Source organism: Notothenia rossii (assembly GCF_949606895.1).
Source record: "Notothenia rossii genome assembly, chromosome: 8".
Taxonomy (NCBI): Eukaryota; Metazoa; Chordata; class Actinopteri; order Perciformes; family Nototheniidae; genus Notothenia; species Notothenia rossii.
Window position 1 is genome coordinate 3,053,552 of NC_136906.1, and position 20,000 is coordinate 3,073,551.

Consider the following 20,000-nt stretch of genomic DNA (forward strand, 5'->3'; position numbering starts at 1 on the left):
CTATCTTGTTATGTTTCTATCTTGTTGTATCTTTGGTTCTGTCTTGAGGGTCTCAGGTTTCGGCTCCACGACAGCGCCGTGGTGATAAACCCAATGGAGGTGATTTGCGATGTGTGGATGTTATCAGGAGCTCTTGTTGCTGCTGGAGGATCAGCTGCTTCACACGGAGTCCAGAGGAGTAAAGACACGTGGTCCCTCAGACTCAGTGTGCTCCCACACTGTGGAGGAGCGCGAGGCAACAAGGACACTTGGGAAGAAGAAGTAATACTAAGGACACTAGGACACTAATGCATGTGAACAACATATTGTTCTTTGTTGTCTTTCTTAACACTGCGAGCCATGATCACGCTCAACTCTCCGACTGCTTTTGGCACCTTCTTGCACACATGTCTGCACAGCCCTCCACTTTAAAATATAATACACTGTAGTTTGCCATATACTCATTGTACTAAGTGTTTCTGTTTTTTTAGCTTTTAAGGTTATTCGTATAGTTACATTAAAATTAGGTGTAAATACTTCTCTCTAGCTTCTTTGATGCTAAATTGTTTCTTAAAAATACTCATTTTGTATTATCGACAGAAGTGACTGTTATTTTGTATATATGGCTTGATGTGTTTTTTTTATCTTAAAGGGGACCTATCATGCAAAATGCACTTTGTGATGTCTTGTATACATGAATATGTGTTCCCGGTGCGTCAGGGAACTCACACAAATCTTTAAAAAAAAGGGGGGACAACGAGCGGATACAGATTTGTTGCCGATATGACGTAATATCGGATGGTGGACCCACAGAGAGTTGCTATCAGAAACAATGCCTGACGTGTTTTGGACGTAATCTCGTCTTTGTTTACATTAGCAAGCCTCGCTAACACTCAGAGCTAACCTGTACTGGAGAACACATGTATTTAAAAGCAGGAAATAAAACTCACCTTGTGATAAACCCACAAGAGACAAACCATTTGAGCTCCATACTGTTTCAGAAATAATCCTTGATGTGGTTTAGAACAGGTTGGCGTTTTATTACAGCAGAATTTAACTTTATCTCCGGTAGAATTCTGATCAGGCATTAGCTTCGCCTCCTCTTTTTTTATTTTTTTCAAGCTAAGGACCCAAAATCCGCGTTTCTCTAACAGGGCTGGTATAGAGGGGTTTGAGCAGTATGAGGCGTGGCTACAACGGGTGATCTGTTTGGTACGTTAAGCAAAAAACTTTACAGACATGTTTTGAATAGGTATGGCCCGACAATATATGTTTCAAATATAGCATGATAGGTCCACTTTAATGTGTAAATGTGTCTGTCGAATGTGTATATGGGATATACATATTATATACATATCTGTATACTGTATAATTTTACATTCGAGCTTGTTGGAAAACGTCATTTCGATCTTTCTGTAAACACAAACTGAGTAAGATTGACATTGAAGTTGACTTTGAAAAAAAAAAAAAAAAAATGATCCTTATATACTTCTTTAACTTATTGTTTTAGATTGTTTATGTTTCGCACCACCAGATACCAAAGCTAATTCCTTGTAAGTGTAAATGCACCTCACGATAAACCTGATTCTGAGAAGATAGGGAACAGAGAAGAGAGCTGGATCACACTTTGCTGGGTCCTAATCCTCCAAATCTGTGCAACGATAATGAAGGAAAATGCACGATGGCATCACCTTAAAACAAGAAGCCGGGAGATTCACTTAAAGGCCACCAATACCCCGGTGGTTTGGCAAATACTTCATGAAATGCCCAACAACCGATTGCCACTAAGACTTGGAGATCAGGGTCTTTGAGTCTTTAGCTTGTTAGGCGCAGTGATTTGATGTTAACATACAAAAATCAGGTATTCACGACTAAAGAAATGGCGTAAACAAAGCAGGAGACTAAGTTGACTTTTGCTCTCTAGTTATGAAGTGCAATAACAGCTGGATACTACATTTCCCATAATGCAACTCCATTAATCCCTACTGCACTGCTTTCTAAATCTCTTAACCCTCCATTACATAACGGCCAATATGAAGGAATAAGGACACAAATATATAGTTTGCATTATTATTCTTTTTTAAATTATTATTATATTATATATATTTTTCTATAAGATATTTCTTTGTTTATTTTAATTGTTTGGTACTGTAATGATTTTGTATTATATTACAAAATCATATATGATGCTATAATTACATATTGTAGATAATAGTATAAATATAACATTATTATATATATATTTATAATTTACTTGCATTATTCATTTATTATTTGATACTTGAAAATGTATTTTTTAAATGTTTTAAGGTCGATGGTATGGTATCAAATGGACAACATGCATACTTGTGTGTTTTGCACTGAAAAAAAGAAAAACAAACAATTGCCAACGAACAGAAACGTGGAATAAACAAGCAGCACAGTATGTCAACAAGTACAGATAGTAAACAACACTTGATCCGTGGTGTACCTCATGAAGAACAAAAGCCAGAGAGACCACACAGAGCCAGACAAAACTCCAACACCCAGAATCCCTAGAAGCTCCGTCACCAGTTTGAACAGCACCCTATGGGGGGGGGGGGGGGGGAGCACCGATAGATCCACCTCTCTCCAAGGGGAGGGATGTGAGGCGGGGGGGGGAGGCGTCTGTCGTTTTACAACCCAGTCGAGATTTAACCACGCCAACTTTTCCGCATGTTGAAAGCATCGACGCAGCGTCTTTGTTTTAAAATGTTGGGAAAGTTCTGAATGTCCTCTTCCAACATGAGAGCAACATGCTAACAAAGGTATCAACTGTAGCTGTGAACATGACAGGATGTGTGATTACCTAGCAGAGCATCAGGACTGTTTGAGGCATATGATAGCTATGTGATTAACATGATGATTCAGCCTCTATGGAGAGAGACATATGACAAGCATGATCATTTCTGACGTGGAGCTAATCTGAAGTAAACATTGAATACTGCTTTCTATTCCTCCATCTTGTGACTGTGTAACTCCCTCTCTTGGATATCAGCATGTGAAGGACACTGTTCAGGAACTACTTGATGCTCTGTATGTGATGACTACTTCCAGATTTTTAAGAAAAATTCAGACTTTTGAGGAAAAAGTCCGAATTTTTAGAAAAAATCTGAATCTTTAGAAAAAATCAGATTTTGGAGAAAAAAAGTCAGAATGTTGTGATTTTTGAGAAAAAGTCAGAATGTTGTGATTTTTGAGAAAAAGTCAGAATGTTGTGATTTTTGAGAAAAAGTCAGAATTTTGAGAAAAAGTCCGGATTTTGAGATTTTTTTTGAGAAAAAAGCCAACATTTAGAGAAAAAGTCAGAATTTTGCGAAAAAGTCCGAATTTTTGTGATTTTGAGGGAAAAATCAGAATGTTGAGATTTTGAGAAAAGGTCAGGATTTCGAGAAAAAGTCAGAATTTTGAGAAAAAAATCAGAATTTTGAGATTTTTGAGAAAAAAAGCCAGAATTTTGAGAATTTTGAGAAAAAAAGCCAGAATTTTGAGATTTTTTTGAAAAATACAGAATTTTGAGAAAAAGACAGAATATGACAAGCATGCTCATTTCTGACGTGGAGCTAATCTGAAGTAAACATTGAATACTGCTTTCTATTCCTCCATCTTGTGACTGAGGAACTCCCTCTCTTGGATATCAGCATGTGAAGGACACTGTTCAGGAACTAGTTGATGCTCTGTATGTGATGACTCCTTCCATTCTGGAGAGGATCACAGATACATGGATCCTGAGATTCAAGCTCAAGCTTTATACATCCTTGACGCTCAGAGCTAGGTTAATGCGGAATTGGGCACGTGGTTCAATCTCAACTGGGTTGGAGATACGACAGGTGAGGAGGGGGGGGGGGGGGGTCTGTATCTAGTCTCACCTGGTCTCACTCCCAGCATGGGCAGTGTGTGGTGGGTGAACGCCATGCGGGGGGGCCTCTGGGAGGACATGGCGCTGAAATCGAATTTCCCCGGCTTCTTAAGAGAACCAGGCGATGAGAGTCCTGGCAAAAAGGGGATCAACAAAAAAAAAAATGGCAGAACAGAAACGAGGTTTTAATCAAAACATGGCTGCTTTCTTACTTTGACTCTATGCTGAAAAAAGAAGAAAAAATCTTATCACTGTTTTTAAGTTAAGTGAGAGTCTAATGATTATGATGAAATCAATGGATTGATTCATCCATTGATTTGTTGATTGGCTTAACATACAGATGGGTTTCTCACAATCTGTGAGTCCGATAGAGCGGTGCAGGAAAGAGTCCTCAGACCCGGGAATGAGTCAGCATTTTAGCACTTCCTGTTCCCTTCGTCTGGAATCAATGGTTTTTCTGAATGTGTTTTTGGTTCATTGTTATTTGTTTTACGATATAAAGTGCATCTGAATGAGGCGACTAAACGTCATCATGCCCAACATTAGCTTAGCCTTTAGCTTAGCCTTTAGCTTAGTTGAAAAATGACAGTTACTAACAAGTTTCTTAATGAGATGACTAAACGTCTTTACTCTCAACATTAGCCACCTTTAGCTTAGCGGTGGTGACGTGAAGTCATGTGACCGTGCTGTAGTTCCTTTATAGCCCAACGTTAGCCACCTTTAGCTTAGCGGTGGTGACGTGAAGTCATGTGACCGTGCTGTAGTTCCTTTATAGCCCAACATTAGCCACCTTTAGCTTAGCGGTGGTGACATGAAGTCATGTGACCGTGCTGTAGTTCCTTTATAGCCCAACATTAGCCTCCTTTAGCTTAGCGGTGGTGACGTGAAGTCATGTGACCGTGCTGTAGTTCCTTTATAGCCCAACATTAGCCACCTTTAGCTTAGCGGTGGTGACGTGAAGTCATGTGACCGTGCTATAGTTCCTTTATAGCCCAACATTAGCCACCTTTAGCTTAGCGGTGGTGACGTGAAGTCATGTGACCTTGCTGTAGTTCCTTTATAGCCCAACATTAGCCGCCTTTAGCTTAGCGGTGGTGACGTGAAGTCATGTGACCGTGCTTTAGTTCCTTTATAGCCCAACATTAGCTGCCTTTAGCTTAGCGGTGGTGACGTGAAGTCATGTGACCGTGCTGTAGTTCCTTTATAGCCCAACATTAGCTTTTTACTTCAGAAATCATAAAGTGGTGTTAATATGTGGAGATTATCCTGCTGAACTAAATGTTTAAGTATTTTAAACGTTGAGATGATTTCCTGCAATAATCCAAAAACACACGGAGAAATCCCATTGGCTTTTTGTGGAGGGAATCATCCCTGCCTGCACCACTCCATAGTCTCTATCTTTATGTACAGTCTGCGGGCTGTACCATGTCCGCAGATTGAAGGGGGGTTTAGGGAAGGGTCCAAAGGGGGAGGGGCTTGTTTTGAAGCAGCAGAGCAAAGGGAGTTGACGGGAGAAAGGCGGGAGGGGGGGCAGGACGGGAGGCTATAGGCAGGGTCAAGAGAGAGGAGAGCTGGGGAATGCAATGGCGTCCAAACAATGTTTCACCACGAACAGCACAGGAAGGCAAACAAACCAAACTGTGGACATCAAACTGTTCCACTAATCAATCAGAACCAACCGTGCTCTCGTATACTCAGATCTTGTACTTGAGTAAAAGTACTCAGATCTTGTACTTGAGTAAAAGTAGAAGTACTCAGATATTGTACTTGAGTAAAAGTAGAAGTACTCAGATATTGTACTTGAGTAAAAGTAGAAGTACCAGAGTGTATGAATACTCTGTTACAAGTTGATCATACTGTTTATCAGTAATCACGATCTGCAAAGTAAATAAAGTACATAATTGTAGTGAAGTAGAAGTACAAAGAAGCCAAGAAATACTGAATTAAAGTACAAGTACCTCAAAATTGTTAAAAAATAAAATTGAAATACAGTACTTGAGTAAATGTACTTAGTTACTTTAAACCACCACTGATTACTACATATAGTTCTGTATTTTTCACACACACACACACACACACACACACACACACACACACACACACACACACACACACACACACACACACACACACACACACACACACACACACACACACACACACACACACACACACACACACACACACACACACACACACACACACACACACACACACACACACACACACACAGTTTACAGTTGTTGACCTCATGTTCTGTTGCCGCCTGAACGGCTTGTTGTTAATACACTCTTTTTCGAAAAGTGTTGTATAAAGAAAGTTATTACAGTATTATGATTATTATCTCCAGGCTAGGCAGCGGGAAATCTGCCATAAAGACGGAGGGAGTTAGGAAGTAGTGAAGCGGTGACATGTGAACACATTAAAGTGTCCCCCTCGGTCTATAAATGTCAGGAAATGTGCTTCAGTTTGGCCAAACGGGCTCAGTAAGTACAGAGCGGACCAGAAACATGGCCAGAGTGTGAGCGCTCCGGATAAAAGAGGCTCTCTTCTGTGATCAGGAACTCATGTGGGACTTTATTTTGATGTATGGTAAATCCAAAAGGCACAATTTAGACTTTCAGGGTTTGAGGCAAAGCGCCCAACTGTGTCTTTGACCTCTGTCAGGGAACCGCAATGTTGGGTTAAAAAACTCTGGAAAGAACCGACCATAAAACCAGGGAATAACGAGGAAGTAAAAGTACATCAGCGAGGACCTCATCACTTTCATCTGCTGCTGAACGCTTTGTTTGCTCCGGGTTCCACGCAGAGAATACGGCGATAAACAACGCTGGCGAGCAAAAAGGCCCGTAAATATTCACACAAATAAAACAAACACACTCAAATAAAGATGTGGGAAATTCCAACACGGCCCGAAGAGACGTAGAAATAGATTTTACGAGCTGCGCTTATAAAATCTAACGGAGCAGATTTCTGAAAAGCTTTTTCTTTAATGCGGCACTGGGAAATGTTTTATCACTATTTACCCACAAGGCTCGGCGGCAGCTGTGCAACCGAAGAAGGTGGGCGACGGCACTTATGTTCAAGAAGGGACGACATGTGAGCGGATACAATCAGCAGGGCGAGATTAATGTGATTTATGGAGAGAATTATATATTTTTGAAAACAGTGTGAAGACAGAAGGACAAGATGCTTTCAGTTTTGGGCTAGATTCCATTTTCCTTTCATACAGGAGGTAACAACGTTAGTAAAAGACAGAGTAGAGCCGCTAAAGCAAAACAAAGGGTTGGAGCTACATATTATTTAATAGTTTAACATTTGTTGTTTTGGTTTGTAGTTCATGTTTTATAACTTAGTGATATTACTTAAAGTAGTTTTATGCTTTTACTTATAGCTTCTACTATATTGTGAGAGCACTAGTAGGCAGATCGTTTTCTACCAGGGTGATTCAAGCAGGACTAAAGAAGGAAAGGCTTCAGCAACAAATCAGAAACCTGTTCATTGTTTTTTGCTTATAGGAATCAAATGCACAGAAAAGTAGATCTGGTCTGAACCTCCCTCCGTAAAGTTCGCTATCTGGTGCCTCAGTTACATTTCTGTTTGACTTTCCTATGATTTTGCCCGCTACATAAAGGTTTAACCCAGGGGTGTCAAACTCAAGACCCGGGGGCCAAATCCGTCATTCTCTGTGGCCTCGCAAGAGCTCTGAAATAATATAATATGTTTATTATACGATTACATGGCGATTTACAGAAGCACGTTGCCCATAAACTACATGTCCCACAATGCATCTCTCATTTGTTTCTTTTTTTTTTTTTTTGTCTACCCTCCCTCCCAAATGTAAAGCTTCTTTGGGTTCAAGAAAAGCCCTATAGAAATAAAATGTATTATTATTATTTGACTTTTTCCTCAGAATTTGACTTTTTTTTCAAAGTGTTCTTTTTTTTTGTTTTTCCAGAATTTGGCTTTTCTTTTAAAATCATTTTGTGACATTCTCACTGAAGAGACTTGCAATTATTTGCCCTAGCCTTCTGCTTTCAGTCGTAGTTATTCATGAAGTTATTATTACCCTATCCGATAATCATCCAATGCAGAGGCAATAATGTAATATAATACATTATTTTATATATTCAATATTCATATATGTATTTTTATATAGTCTTAAAGTTACAACCGGCCCTTTGAGTGCAACCATAATGCTGATGTGGCCCGAGATGAAATTGAGTTTGACACCCCTGGTTTAACCGATACAAATAAATAAGAATTTGAAGAATGGCTCCTTATCGTCCTAAAATACTACATCTCAAACTCCTGATTTCATTTTTACATAAGGTCAATTACAAAATCTACCCGGGTCAGAGAAGCGGTAGAAGGATGGATGGAAATTAACAAAGTTTTAGCATCAAAATGTACTAATTAACACAATAGGGCGGTGGTGGCGAAGTCGATAGGGAGTTGGCTTGGCAACTGTAAGGTCACCAGTTCAAGTCCCGGCAAGACCAAGTGCTACCGAGGTGTCCCTGAGCAAGGCACCGTTCTCCCCGGGCGCCGTTCAAAATGGCAGCACACGAACACTAGGATGGGTCAAATGCAGAGAAACAATTTCCCCACGAGGGATTCATAAAAGTCCATCTTAATTCTGCACAATGGCCATTTCAGAATGTACGGTAAATTATCCATTAATACATTACTTTGTTAAATTCTAACTTTGAGACTTTTTAACATTTTGAGATTAATGTATAACAAAGTTTGTAGTTATTTATTTTGCCGTAAGATTTCAGGTATTGGCCAAAAACAACGGCATTTTAAAATTATAATACATAAGATATGCTTTCCGCGCTCCCACTTCAACAAAGTCTGTTTTCTTGTACCTTGATTATATATATATATATTTTGAAAATACTGGACCTTGGGTTGGTTTTTCTTGCATTTCTCTCTGAATACAAACTCCTGCTTTCAATCAAATGTATTAGTCGAACAAAAGAACAGACAAATAACTGTGTTGAATTAGTTGAAAAAAATACAAATAAAATACATATTATAAGTTAAACGGTGCTGTTTTATATATCCATGTCTGCTGTAAAATGTGCTGAGAGCCGGGGTTGTATAATTTAATTTAAAGCAGCCTTCAGACCGTTAAAAACAGACGCCATGTTGTGTGTTTGAACGCATCGCTGCGTTGGGCTCCTCTGTGGTACGTATAGGGAGGAGAGCGTGCCACCACACAGTACAAGTTCAATTATAACCAGCTTATTATGCATAAACAGCCTTAAATTATACATATTGTTTTTAGTCTATGTGATTCCCCCTAATTAGTTCGTATCTCGCCGAAATATCTGCTTCTCAGCGAGGAGCGGCAAATGAGGCCCAGATGCCCAATGAAAGCTCCGTCTGATAAAACCAACAGAAGTTACTCTGATCTCTCCCTTAATCTGTGTGTGTGTGTGGGTGTGTGTGTGTGTGTGTGTGTGTGTGTGTGTGTGTGTGTGTGTGTGTGTGTGTGTGAGAGAGAGTCAACACATAGACACACACACTCACAGTTGTTTGTTCTGCATTATTTCTATGCTCTGCTGCTGGCACACTGCACAAGCAGACTGGCAGCCAATTGCTCCCATGACCCTTTAGCCTTGCCACGCTAACAAGCTGGCGACCACACAACACCTCCCAACTAGCATGTGCACCAAGACACACACACACACACACACACACACACACACACACACACACACACACACACACACACACACACACACACACACACACACACACACACACACACACACACACACACACACACACACACACACACACACACACACACACACACACACACACACACACACACACACACACACACACTGGTCATTCAGGTAAGCAACAGAGAACAATGTTCCCCATCAGAGAGGTGTCCCTCGTTAGCGGTGTAGCTCACACATCATTAGCACTCATAAACAAAGAGTTTATATACCCTTTATGACACGTTAGCAACTCCCACACTCAGCAATTAGCTGGATTTATATAGAGTGGTGCGGGAATGAGTCCTAACGCTGGGAATGAGTCAGCATTTTAGCACTTACTCTTCCCTCGTCTAGAAGTAAACGGTTTTCTGAATGTGTTTTAGTCTGATATAATGTAAGGTCTGTGGTTCACGCAAGCTGAAGAGATTTGTAATCTACGACATAAAATACGTCAGTAAATACCCCACTGGTGAATCGAAAAACAGAGGTTGCTAACATGTGTCTAAACGTCATCAAGTCCAACATTAGCCACCTTTAGCTTAGCGGTGGTGACGCTGAACTAAACGTGTATTATAATTGTTTGTTTGACACAGAGATTAATTTCTGGCATAATCCAAAATGACATTAGATCTTTGTGGGGAACCCCTTGCATGCTAACTTTCAATTTGGCCTACAAAAATACATCATCCCTGCATCACTCCATATCAAAATCACCTTCCCCCCCCCCCCATTGAGCAGCAGCAGCAGCAGCAAGCAGGAGACAGCAGACTTAATGATGGATTACATGATCACCTGCGATGCCTCGGAGCTTTTCATTCAGGTAAAGCATCACCTCCAGAGCAGGCGGAGGCGGAAACCCTCCTCCCTTTTCCCTCCTCTTCCTCCCCCCCGTTCCTCATCTCTCTCACTCCCACCACCACCAGCACCAGCACCAGAACAGATGTCTGCTGTGTAACCCAGTAGCTCCCTTCGCTGTAGACACATGGAGGCGCCATCTGGACCCAAACGCTGCTCCTCTCCAGATTGGGGAGTGTGTTTATGTGTGTGAATGTAAATCAGAGAAAGAGCTGAAATGTACATTTGTGTGTGTGTGTGTGTGTGTGTGTGTGTGTGTGTGTGTGTGTGTGTGTGTGTGTGTGTGTGTGTGTGTGTGTGTGTGTGTGTGTGTGTGTAACTGTGAGTAAGCATGTCTCAGAGACAGAAGGCTGTGTGCTTTGATGACACACCTGAGTGCCGTCCGTCCTGTTTGTCTGGGTCGTATGTGAGTTTTTTTCCGCCGCTGTCTTTCAAAAGGCGATTGGGAAAGCACTCAACAAGCCGGCAGCATGAAGCGGCTAACACTCAACAACACTCAACAACACACACACACACACACACACACACACACACACACACACACACACACACACACACACACACACACACACACACACACACACACACACACACACACACACACACACACACACACACACACACACACACACACACACACACACAAGCACTTAGCTGCACGTTGCTGACAAATTCACACCGCCACGAAAAAGCTGTTTGTATGCATGTGCTGTGAGACAACAATGTGGTTTTTCGGATATGATAATGCACATAATTGGACGTTGAAAACACGAGTTTGTCAGGATTACAGGGATTCAGAGACGTCTTGAATGCACCAGGGACGTCTTCATCTTCCACAATAACATCTTTGAGGCAGACAGGCGGTGCATGTTATGGAGCTACTGGGCGACCAAAAGGCTTTGGTTTACCCACAATGGACAACAGCAGACATCTGGCAGAAACAACCCCACCCAGCGGCAGCACAGCCAGACAACATTAGACCAGAGAGAGAGAAGTGGGAGATGCAGAAGAGCTCACAGGAAGTGCAAACAGACAGAAAGAGATACAGGGTGGTGCACAGCATGTATATAATGTTTAATGTTGTTCTAACCATGGTAAGGAAACTGCACTCCATCGCTCTCATGCTTAATCTTCCTCTCCTGCACACTGGCCAAATGGTGCTGCACTGAAAGGCCAAACAGGGGAGAAAGGGAAGAGTTAACAAACGACAGAGATGGAAAGAATTAGAGAGGGAGAGAAAGTGGTTAAATAATGGGCAACAAGGGACTTTGATGTTATAGAGTGCAGCGAGTGTCTATAAAATCATTACATCATTACTGCTGGGGGCTTTAAAACGGCAGCCTGTGAGTGGGAGTGACGCAGAATACAGTTTAAACAGCTAAACCCCCAGAGATATACATCAAGTCTTAAATACATTTCACATGGAACCCATCATGATGGTTAAAAATGATGTAAGCCAAGGGGTGAGTGGTTAGGATTTAAGAAGTCAATGGGTGGAAACACAGACGCTCCTCTACTGATATACTCATAATAAAGACAACATATGTAGAACTGTGTGAGGGAATAATATAAAAGGGATGTATGTTACTTATGAAACGAGTGATGCGTCATTACTGTACGCTAAATATGAAGCTACAGTTGTTTGGGCTAACGTTAGCTTAGCATAAAGAGTAAAAACAGGAGTAACAGCTAGCCTGGCTATGTCTAAAAGTAAAATAAAAAACTGCCGACCACTACCTTTATAACTCACCTATTAACATATTGCACCCTGTTATTTTAATCTGTACAAAAAACAGACTTAAAAAACAACTATTTTAAGTTTTACGGCTAGAGCCAGAAGCCGTTAGCTTAGCTTAGCAAAAGTGCATGAAAAAGGAGTAAACAACTAGCTAAGATAGCATGTTATATATTGTTTGTTTAATTTGCACTAAATGTGAGTAGGGCTGCTCAATTAATCGTATTTTAAATCGCGATTACGGCTTGGAACAATTAGGAAAACAACGTAATCGAATTAAAAAATATATATTTTTTAATTATTATTATTAATTTTTTTTTTTTTTTTTTTTTTTTTTTGGTTTTTCAGTCGATTTATACTTAAAGTTCAAGTTAATCAACCGTTAAAAACATACTGTTCACATTTTTTTCTCTCCAACAAATGGATGTTTTCAAAGTCAACGAATAATCGCATTTAATAATCGCAATTACAATTATTGCCCCAAATAATCGAGATTATGATTTTTGTAATAATCGAGCAGCCCTACATGTAAGGTAACTTTTTCCCCATTTCCAGTCTTTGCTAAGCTAACTAGTTGCTGGTTGTAGCTGAGCCAGGGACCGGTTAGCTTAGCTTAGCTTAGCCAAGTGCATGAAAAAGGAGTAAACAACTAGCTAAGGTAGCATGTTATATCTTGTTTGTTCAGTCTTTGCTAAGCTAACTAGTAGCTTGCTGTAGCTGAGCCAGACGCCGGTTAGCTTAGCTTAGCCAAGTGCATGAAGAAGGAGTAAACAACTAGCTAAGGTAGCATGTTATATCTTGTTTGTTCAGTCTTTGCTAAGCTAACTAGTAGCTTGCTGTAGCTGAGCCAGGGGCCGGTTAGCTTAGCTTATTACAAGGAGTGGAAACATGGGGAATCAGATGGTTAGCACCTCACATTGTTGTTTTTAGAGAAGTTGTGAATGGATGATGAGGGTAGAAAGAGATGTGGGATGATAATGGTGGAGAGAAGGGTCAACATCATAGTACAGAGACGAAGGGATGTGTGAGGTGAGCTTTGGCTACTGGTTCACATCAGGAAGTGGGAAATTAACACCTGAACACATTATTTTAAATTTTAAATGTAAAAGCTAACTATGTTTCTTTCTGAAGTTGAACTTTTAAGTCATGAACATTTCAAGAAACATAGTTTGCATAATAGGCTACAGGTATTTGCTATTTGCAGGGAGTTATATTAGAAGATTGATACCACTCTCTGAAGTACATATTAAACTATAACCAGCAGTCGGTTAGCTTAGCTTAGCATAAAGACTGAAACAGAGGGGAAAACCTAGCCTGGCTCCTCTAAAGCTTTCTAATTAACACATCATGTTTGGTTTGTTTACTCAGCACAAAACCCAATGAGTTCAGGAACTAACTAAAAATAGCCGTGCACATTTAACCCCCTAAAACCACAGTGCATCGTTTTGCACTTTTAATAAGACATACGGTGTTGATTAATGAGCTTTAGAGGAGCTGGTAGGCAGATTTTGAAACCTCTGCACAAAGACTTGATGCTAAGCTAAGCTAACCAGCTGCAGCTTCACATGTACTTCATGAGCGAGTATCTATCTTCTCATTCAACTCTCAACAAGAAAGCTTCCATTAGTACTTTAAAGTGGGATTGTATGACGTACTTATGGAGATTGTTTCCTCAGCGCAGAGCCAGGCTAGCTATTTGCACTTTTTCCAGTCTTTATGCTAAGCTAAGCTAGCTACAGAATACTTTTAAGTTTAGGACAGTACAATTTGAGAGGGAGATGAGAGGAATAACTGGTATCAAACTTCTCATTTAACGATAAAACTAGAATGTGAATAAGGATATTTTCCAAAATGAGAATAAAATGTTAAAATAAATGTTTTTTCCGATGCGTTAAAGTTCAATGTAAAGGTTTTATAAGCCTCCTTTTAGCTGATTGATGTGGACCAGCTCCAGGATGGGGGTTACAGGGTGTGTGTGTGTGTGTGTGTGTGTGTGTGTGTGTGTGTGTGTGTGTGTGTGTGTGTGTGTGTGTGTGTGTGTGTGTGTGTGTGTGTGTGTGTGTGTGTGTGTGTGTGTTAGCGGCACTACCTGCGTCCACATCGTTGGGCCAGCCGCTGGACTGAGAGCTGCTGCCGGCCGCCGGGGATCGACCCGAGTAAAAAACATCGTCCACCGGACTCTCCATCTCGCTGTCGTCAATGGACTTACGCTTGTTGGAGCTGAGAGGAAAAAATAAGAGAGTTAGGAACTTATTTTAAATCAGGAAAGAAGACTTTTTGGGGCTAATAACTTTAATCGTGTATTTTAGCTTGTTTAATGTGTATTCTCATGGCTTTTTAACGACTGTTTTTAACCTTTTGTGTTGTCTTTCTGTCAAATATGCAACTTTAGTCGTGGTTTGTTAACCGGATAGCATACATCACTCAAATCATTTCAATTACCACAAGTTTGAATCATTTATCAATAAAACCTCCTTTACACATCATTAGGCGCGTTAACATCGGAATACTTTGACCGGTACTTTTACCGTTTAGTTCCGTTAGTGCCTGGAATTTTGCGTTCACACCAAAAAGAGAACTTAGTTCAGAGAACTTTACCCCCATTTTTAGTGCCTGCTAGAGGTGGTACTTTCCTGGTTGAGAAAAAAGTACCAATTTTGATTGGCTTGGCGAATTGCAAACCACGCCCCGTAAAACTCTAAAAGGTTTTGTGAAGCCGCCATTGTATTTGCTGGCATTAGCATTATTAGCATTAGCCCCGCACACAAACGGAGAAAGACTAACTTATTACAACACAAGATAAAACATGGGAGCGGTGGAGATGAGGAGGTGTTGGCGTTCTGGCGATTTACTCGGAAGGCTTCAGTAGAAGCTGCTGGGAGTCCCAGCAGCTTCTACTGAAGCCAGTCCCCAACTCCGGGGACTTCCGGCCGGGGACTTCGGGTAGCAGTATACGCCGTGAAGTGATTTGCGGCCTGCCAGTAAACCCAAAGCAGAAGAAGAAGAAGTGACGTCAGCGGCTTCATGTGCGTAATCTTATTCCGGTGTGAACGCGATCTGTACTTAGTTCCAGGGGGGTACTAAGTGCTGGGTACTAAGTGCTGGGAACTAAGTGCTGGGTACTAAGTGCTGGGTACTAAGTGCTGGGTACTAAGTGCTGGGAACTAAGTGCTGGGTACTAAGTGCTGGGTACTAAGTGCTGGGAACTAAGTGCTGGGTACTAAGTGCTGGGAACTAAGTGCTGGGTACTAAGTGCTGGGTACTAAGTGCTGGGTACTAAGTGCTGGGAAATAAGTACGGCAAAGTACTTGGTGTGAAAGCGGCTATTTACCTTTTTTTTTTTGTTTAAAAAAGCAGAAATTGAAATAACTTGTAATAACTGAGTATAATTTGGATCAGAGACATTTTGATTTATCATAGACAGGTTTATGTGAAAGTCGGAAATCTGTTTTGGGACCATTTTAACTGTTTGAATGAGAGCACATAACGACACCAGATGCTATAAATAAAAACCCCCCACAAAAATCAACCTTATTTTAAATCAGGCCTGAAGACTTTTCTGTTTGAATTAAATAACTTCTCACATCTTACACTGAACTGTAAAGCTGATCCATGTATTATACACATGTCCAATTCTGTTTTAGCTTGTTTTAAAATTGTATTTTTGAGCGTTTTTAATGAATTGTTATGTTGTGTTTCTGTCAAATGTGTAACTTTAGTCCTGGTTTGACATAAATCATCTTGCAATTTTGGTTTACACCTTTAATGTAGACTTCATTTCAACTCATTACCTCAATTTCTACTCCTTATTATTGTTTTTTGTCAATAAGACCTCATTGACACAAAATTAACATTATTTTTTAGTTAGAAAAGGCAGAAATTTGAATAGTTTTGACTATAAGTAAGATCAAAGAAACCTTTTAATGGATTATCATAATAATAATGCATCACATTTTTTATTAGAGCGCTTTTGCAGGTGCTCAAAGCGCTTTAAAATCACACATTAGACATTAGAGACATTACTGTGGACATTACCCACAGGAGCAAAGTCAGGTGAAGTGTCTGTTGCCCAGGGAGACACTGGCCTGACGAGGCGGGTTTCGAACTGGAGTCCATCAACGCCCCCTGATCTGATGATCAACGCTCTAACCCACTGCGCCAACATCGCCCCATAAACCATCATAAACTCGTTTACATCAAAGTTTAGTCAGGAATCTGTTTTGGGACCATTTGAACTGTTTTAATGACAGCACATAACGACACCAGATGCTATAAATAAAAGAAATCCCACAAAAATCAAGTGATCATTCCTTTTTCTCAAGAACAAAGTAGTATGAAATCATCCGTGTTATTTTTGTGGCAATTAGATTAAATAACCCCATTTTACGACATCAAATCATTTAAAAAGAAACATTTGATCCGAGGACAACAGGAAGCTTAAATGTGATTTTATTCTTTGTTTCTGTTGAATAAATGAAGTCTAAATGTCTTATTGTAAAGCACTTTGATTGCCTCGAGTAGACATGTGCTCGTTAAATAAACTTTCCTTGCTTGTTTTAGGGGGAAAGAAAGGAGTTGGATGTTTATGTTTCGTTTTTGTTTGAGATTTTCCATTGTTCTTAAACATGCATGTTGCTGGTTCTTCACAGGCACTTCTATCGGGGCTCTAATGAATGCACGCACATGATTTGTGGGGCGTTTGAGGACAGTATATGGGTCCATGTTCCCCCTGTAGTCCGACATGTATCTGCCTGAAATCAATAGTTATTAAAAATGTAAAAACGTCAAGGCTTTCCCCCGCAATGTTTTCTTTTAGTATTATGTTTTATCCGGAGGGGGCAACGCAAACTGGAGACAGCGAGACAAACACGAGGCCAGACTTCATTCAGCGTGCTGTACACACACCGAACCTGATCTGTGTGTGTGTGTGTGTGTGTGTGTGTGTGTGTGTGTGTGTGTGTGTGTGTGTGTGTGCTGACGCTGGAACTCATTTGTGCGTGTGTTAGCATATTCTTATAGACTCATACATCTGTGACCAATAAAATTAAAGGCTCTCGTGAACGTACAGCGATCCAAAATGTTTAAATATGTGCTCGCTCGTGTGCATTTCTGTGTGACAGCATGTGTGTGTGTGTGTGTGTGTGTGTGTGATGCAGGGCTCTGTGTTACATTAGCATCAGGGGAGAGATTCTGTAATGAGTGCAACTACCTCCGTGGGAGACTTGCATAAAGCTCCATCTCAGTCCTGCAGCGTGAGAGGAGCGAGGGAAGGAGGTAACGGAGACACAGAAGCAGAGAGAGAGAGAGAGAGAGAGAGAGAGAGACGGATAGCAGGGATGAAGAGGGTTAGCAGTGATGAAGAGGAGGAGGAAGAAAAGGGAGAGAAAAAGCACAGTCAAAAAGCAGAGCAAGCATAAAAAATACAGCCGTGTAAGGGTCTGTACACATGAGCTAGGCTAACAGCTAACAGTATCATCACCACTTCTTCATGGTGTTGTTTTTGAAGTGTGTATTAAAGGGGACATATTCTTCTCAGTTTCAGGTTCACATTAGTATTTATATTTATCTAAAATCTGGCATAACACATCTCTTCTCTTTTCTGAGATGAATGTACTCGTATGCGAGGTCCTTGTTTAAATAAATACTAACAGCGTCCTCTCAGACTTCAGATTCGCTCCACAGAGAGTACAAATATGGTCACTTTCTGGTTTTATCCTGAACATTTCAGAAATGGACTCAGCATCCTCAATAACCCCCAAAACTACTTCAAAATTATCCAAATCGCCCAAGCCATTTTTGAACAATTGTCAACATACAGTAGGCTATAATGCCATTAATGCTAACGAACACAACTTATGCTAATTGTGTAAGTTGCCCGACATATGCAAGTTAGCATCCAGTTGTTTTTTCTATGTGCGGTGGACCTGTGCTATACATTTCTAACACAACACTTTGGGGTAATCAAGATGTCCTGGTTCACTAAGCTGGCTACGACTTAACGGGAATGAGTTAGCCTAAAACGCCTGAATGTGTACAGACCCTTAAGAGGTTAAAGAGTCAAGAAGAGAAGAATATTAGTACAGGGAAAAGTGTGTTTTGAGCAGGTGTGTGTGTGTGTGTGTGTGTGTGTGTGTACCTGGTGGAGGGGGTGGAGGTGATGGAGCGTCGGCCCAGCGTCACCTGGTTGATGTTGTAATACCCGGGGCTGTCCAGGTCGGCCAGGGAGAAGTTCGGACCTGTCGCCGTAGCAACTGGGGCTGAGGGACACACACAGACGGATGCACAGACACACACACACACACACACACACACACACACACACACACACACACACACACACACACACACACACACACACACACACACACACACACACACACACACACACACACACACACACACACACACACACACACACACACACACACACACACACACACACACACACACACACACACACACACACACACACACACACACACACACACACACACACACCTTTAGTACAGGATTGCATTCACCCTCAACCTCACTGACTTCCAGACAAAGGGACAGGAAGCGCTAACATGCTGACTCAGGTTTAGGACTCCTTCCTGCACCGCCCTGTTCCAACAGTAGAGACAGGTGAGACTCACTCTGTGACACTCGGACCAGCTCGGCTACGTTCCAAACCCCTGAAGTCACAAAGCAGTCCTGGAAACTCAAGTGTCCTGCAGAGAAAAACAAAAGAATCAGAGTCAACATTATTTTTGGAATAAAATAAAATAATGATAATTTAAGGTGCAATTAAAATAAATCACATAACATAGAATCCATATTTATATATAAAAAGGAGGTTCAATAAAATCTGCAATACATTTTTTAATGCAAATATGTAAAAAGTGACATTTGGAATAAAATAATACAAAATAAATCGATTACCATTTCTTCTTTGAAAGTAAAAGTTGAATTAAAAGATCAAATAAAATATTTTGTCAGAAAAAAAAATAGAGAGCGGTGTGCACATTGGATACAAAAATATAAATAATATATTAATAATCTTCCCATCTGTCCATCACTGCCCATCTCATGTCTCCCCCCTCCCCAAATATCATGCCCCCCCCTCTCGCTTCACTCACTCTCTCCTCCGGGTTAACCACACTGAGGACGATGAGGTCATCACTCTGCGGCGAACATGTGGTTCCTATCAGCCAACGTCAGTGTGATTTATGAGTCCCAGCTACAATACCATGGGCTCCACTAACCATAATAAACTGAGGCCTGTACGTGTGTGTGTGTGTGTGTGTGTGTGTGTGTGTGTGTGTGTGTGTGTGTGTGTCTAACATGTAAACTCACCGTTGGGGGGGGGCTTCACGTCTGTGTCTCCCTGATGGTTTGAGATTTCTGATTGTCCTGATTGTTCTGAAAGACACAAAAAAAGAGAGAGATGTTTAGTCAGGTGGAAATCACCCAAAGAGAGAGAGAGAGAGAGGGGGGGGGTTAGAGTCAGGAACTGTTCAGAAAGGAGACGGCAGTGCTGGAAAAAGTACTTTTACTGGGTAAAAAGTAGTAGTTTTAGTTTAAAAAGTAAAAGTCAAGCATGTGTTACTTAAAGAGGCTCTATTGGGCTCTAGGGGGGCTTCCCTCTCCTGCAGAGTTTGTCTTTAGGTTTTAGTGCATGTAAACGGTCTGCAAAGGATACAATCCCTGTGTTCCCTGCAGAGGGAGTTTCTCTCACACACACTCACACACACCGCTCAGTCAATGAGTTCAGTTTGCAGGACTCTTTCTTACACACTCTCAGATGTACACAGTGTTTCAGCGAAGGCCTCTCATG

The 20,000-nt window shown here is 41.0% G+C and overlaps 1 protein-coding gene and 1 pseudogene across 2 annotated transcripts in view; both read right to left on the reverse strand.

Annotated features, from left to right (window-relative positions):
- The window catches only part of LOC307016522 (nuclear factor 1 X-type-like), a 118,778-nt gene that overhangs the window by 26,744 nt on the left and 72,034 nt on the right, over positions 1 to 20,000 (reverse strand). The window contains exons 2-8 of the mRNA XM_079645646.1: positions 19,520 to 19,585; positions 18,820 to 18,894; positions 18,321 to 18,441; positions 17,394 to 17,429; positions 14,274 to 14,404; positions 11,540 to 11,614; positions 3,867 to 3,989 (exon numbers count right to left, since the gene is read on the reverse strand). Of these exons, the coding sequence (XP_079501772.1) occupies positions 3,867 to 3,989; positions 11,540 to 11,614; positions 14,274 to 14,404; positions 17,394 to 17,422 (358 nt within the window). The 5' untranslated portion in view covers positions 17,423 to 17,429; positions 18,321 to 18,441; positions 18,820 to 18,894; positions 19,520 to 19,585. The remainder of the gene's footprint in view (positions 1 to 3,866; positions 3,990 to 11,539; positions 11,615 to 14,273; positions 14,405 to 17,393; positions 17,430 to 18,320; positions 18,442 to 18,819; positions 18,895 to 19,519; positions 19,586 to 20,000) is intronic.
- LOC307014337 (nuclear factor 1 X-type-like) overlaps positions 18,180 to 20,000 on the reverse strand; it is a 160,356-nt pseudogene continuing 158,535 nt past the window's right edge. Inside the window, exons 6-9 of the transcript XR_013810540.1 lie at positions 19,520 to 19,585; positions 18,820 to 18,894; positions 18,321 to 18,441; positions 18,180 to 18,207 (exon numbers count right to left, since the gene is read on the reverse strand). The product of XR_013810540.1 is annotated as a nuclear factor 1 X-type-like (transcript). The remainder of the gene's footprint in view (positions 18,208 to 18,320; positions 18,442 to 18,819; positions 18,895 to 19,519; positions 19,586 to 20,000) is intronic.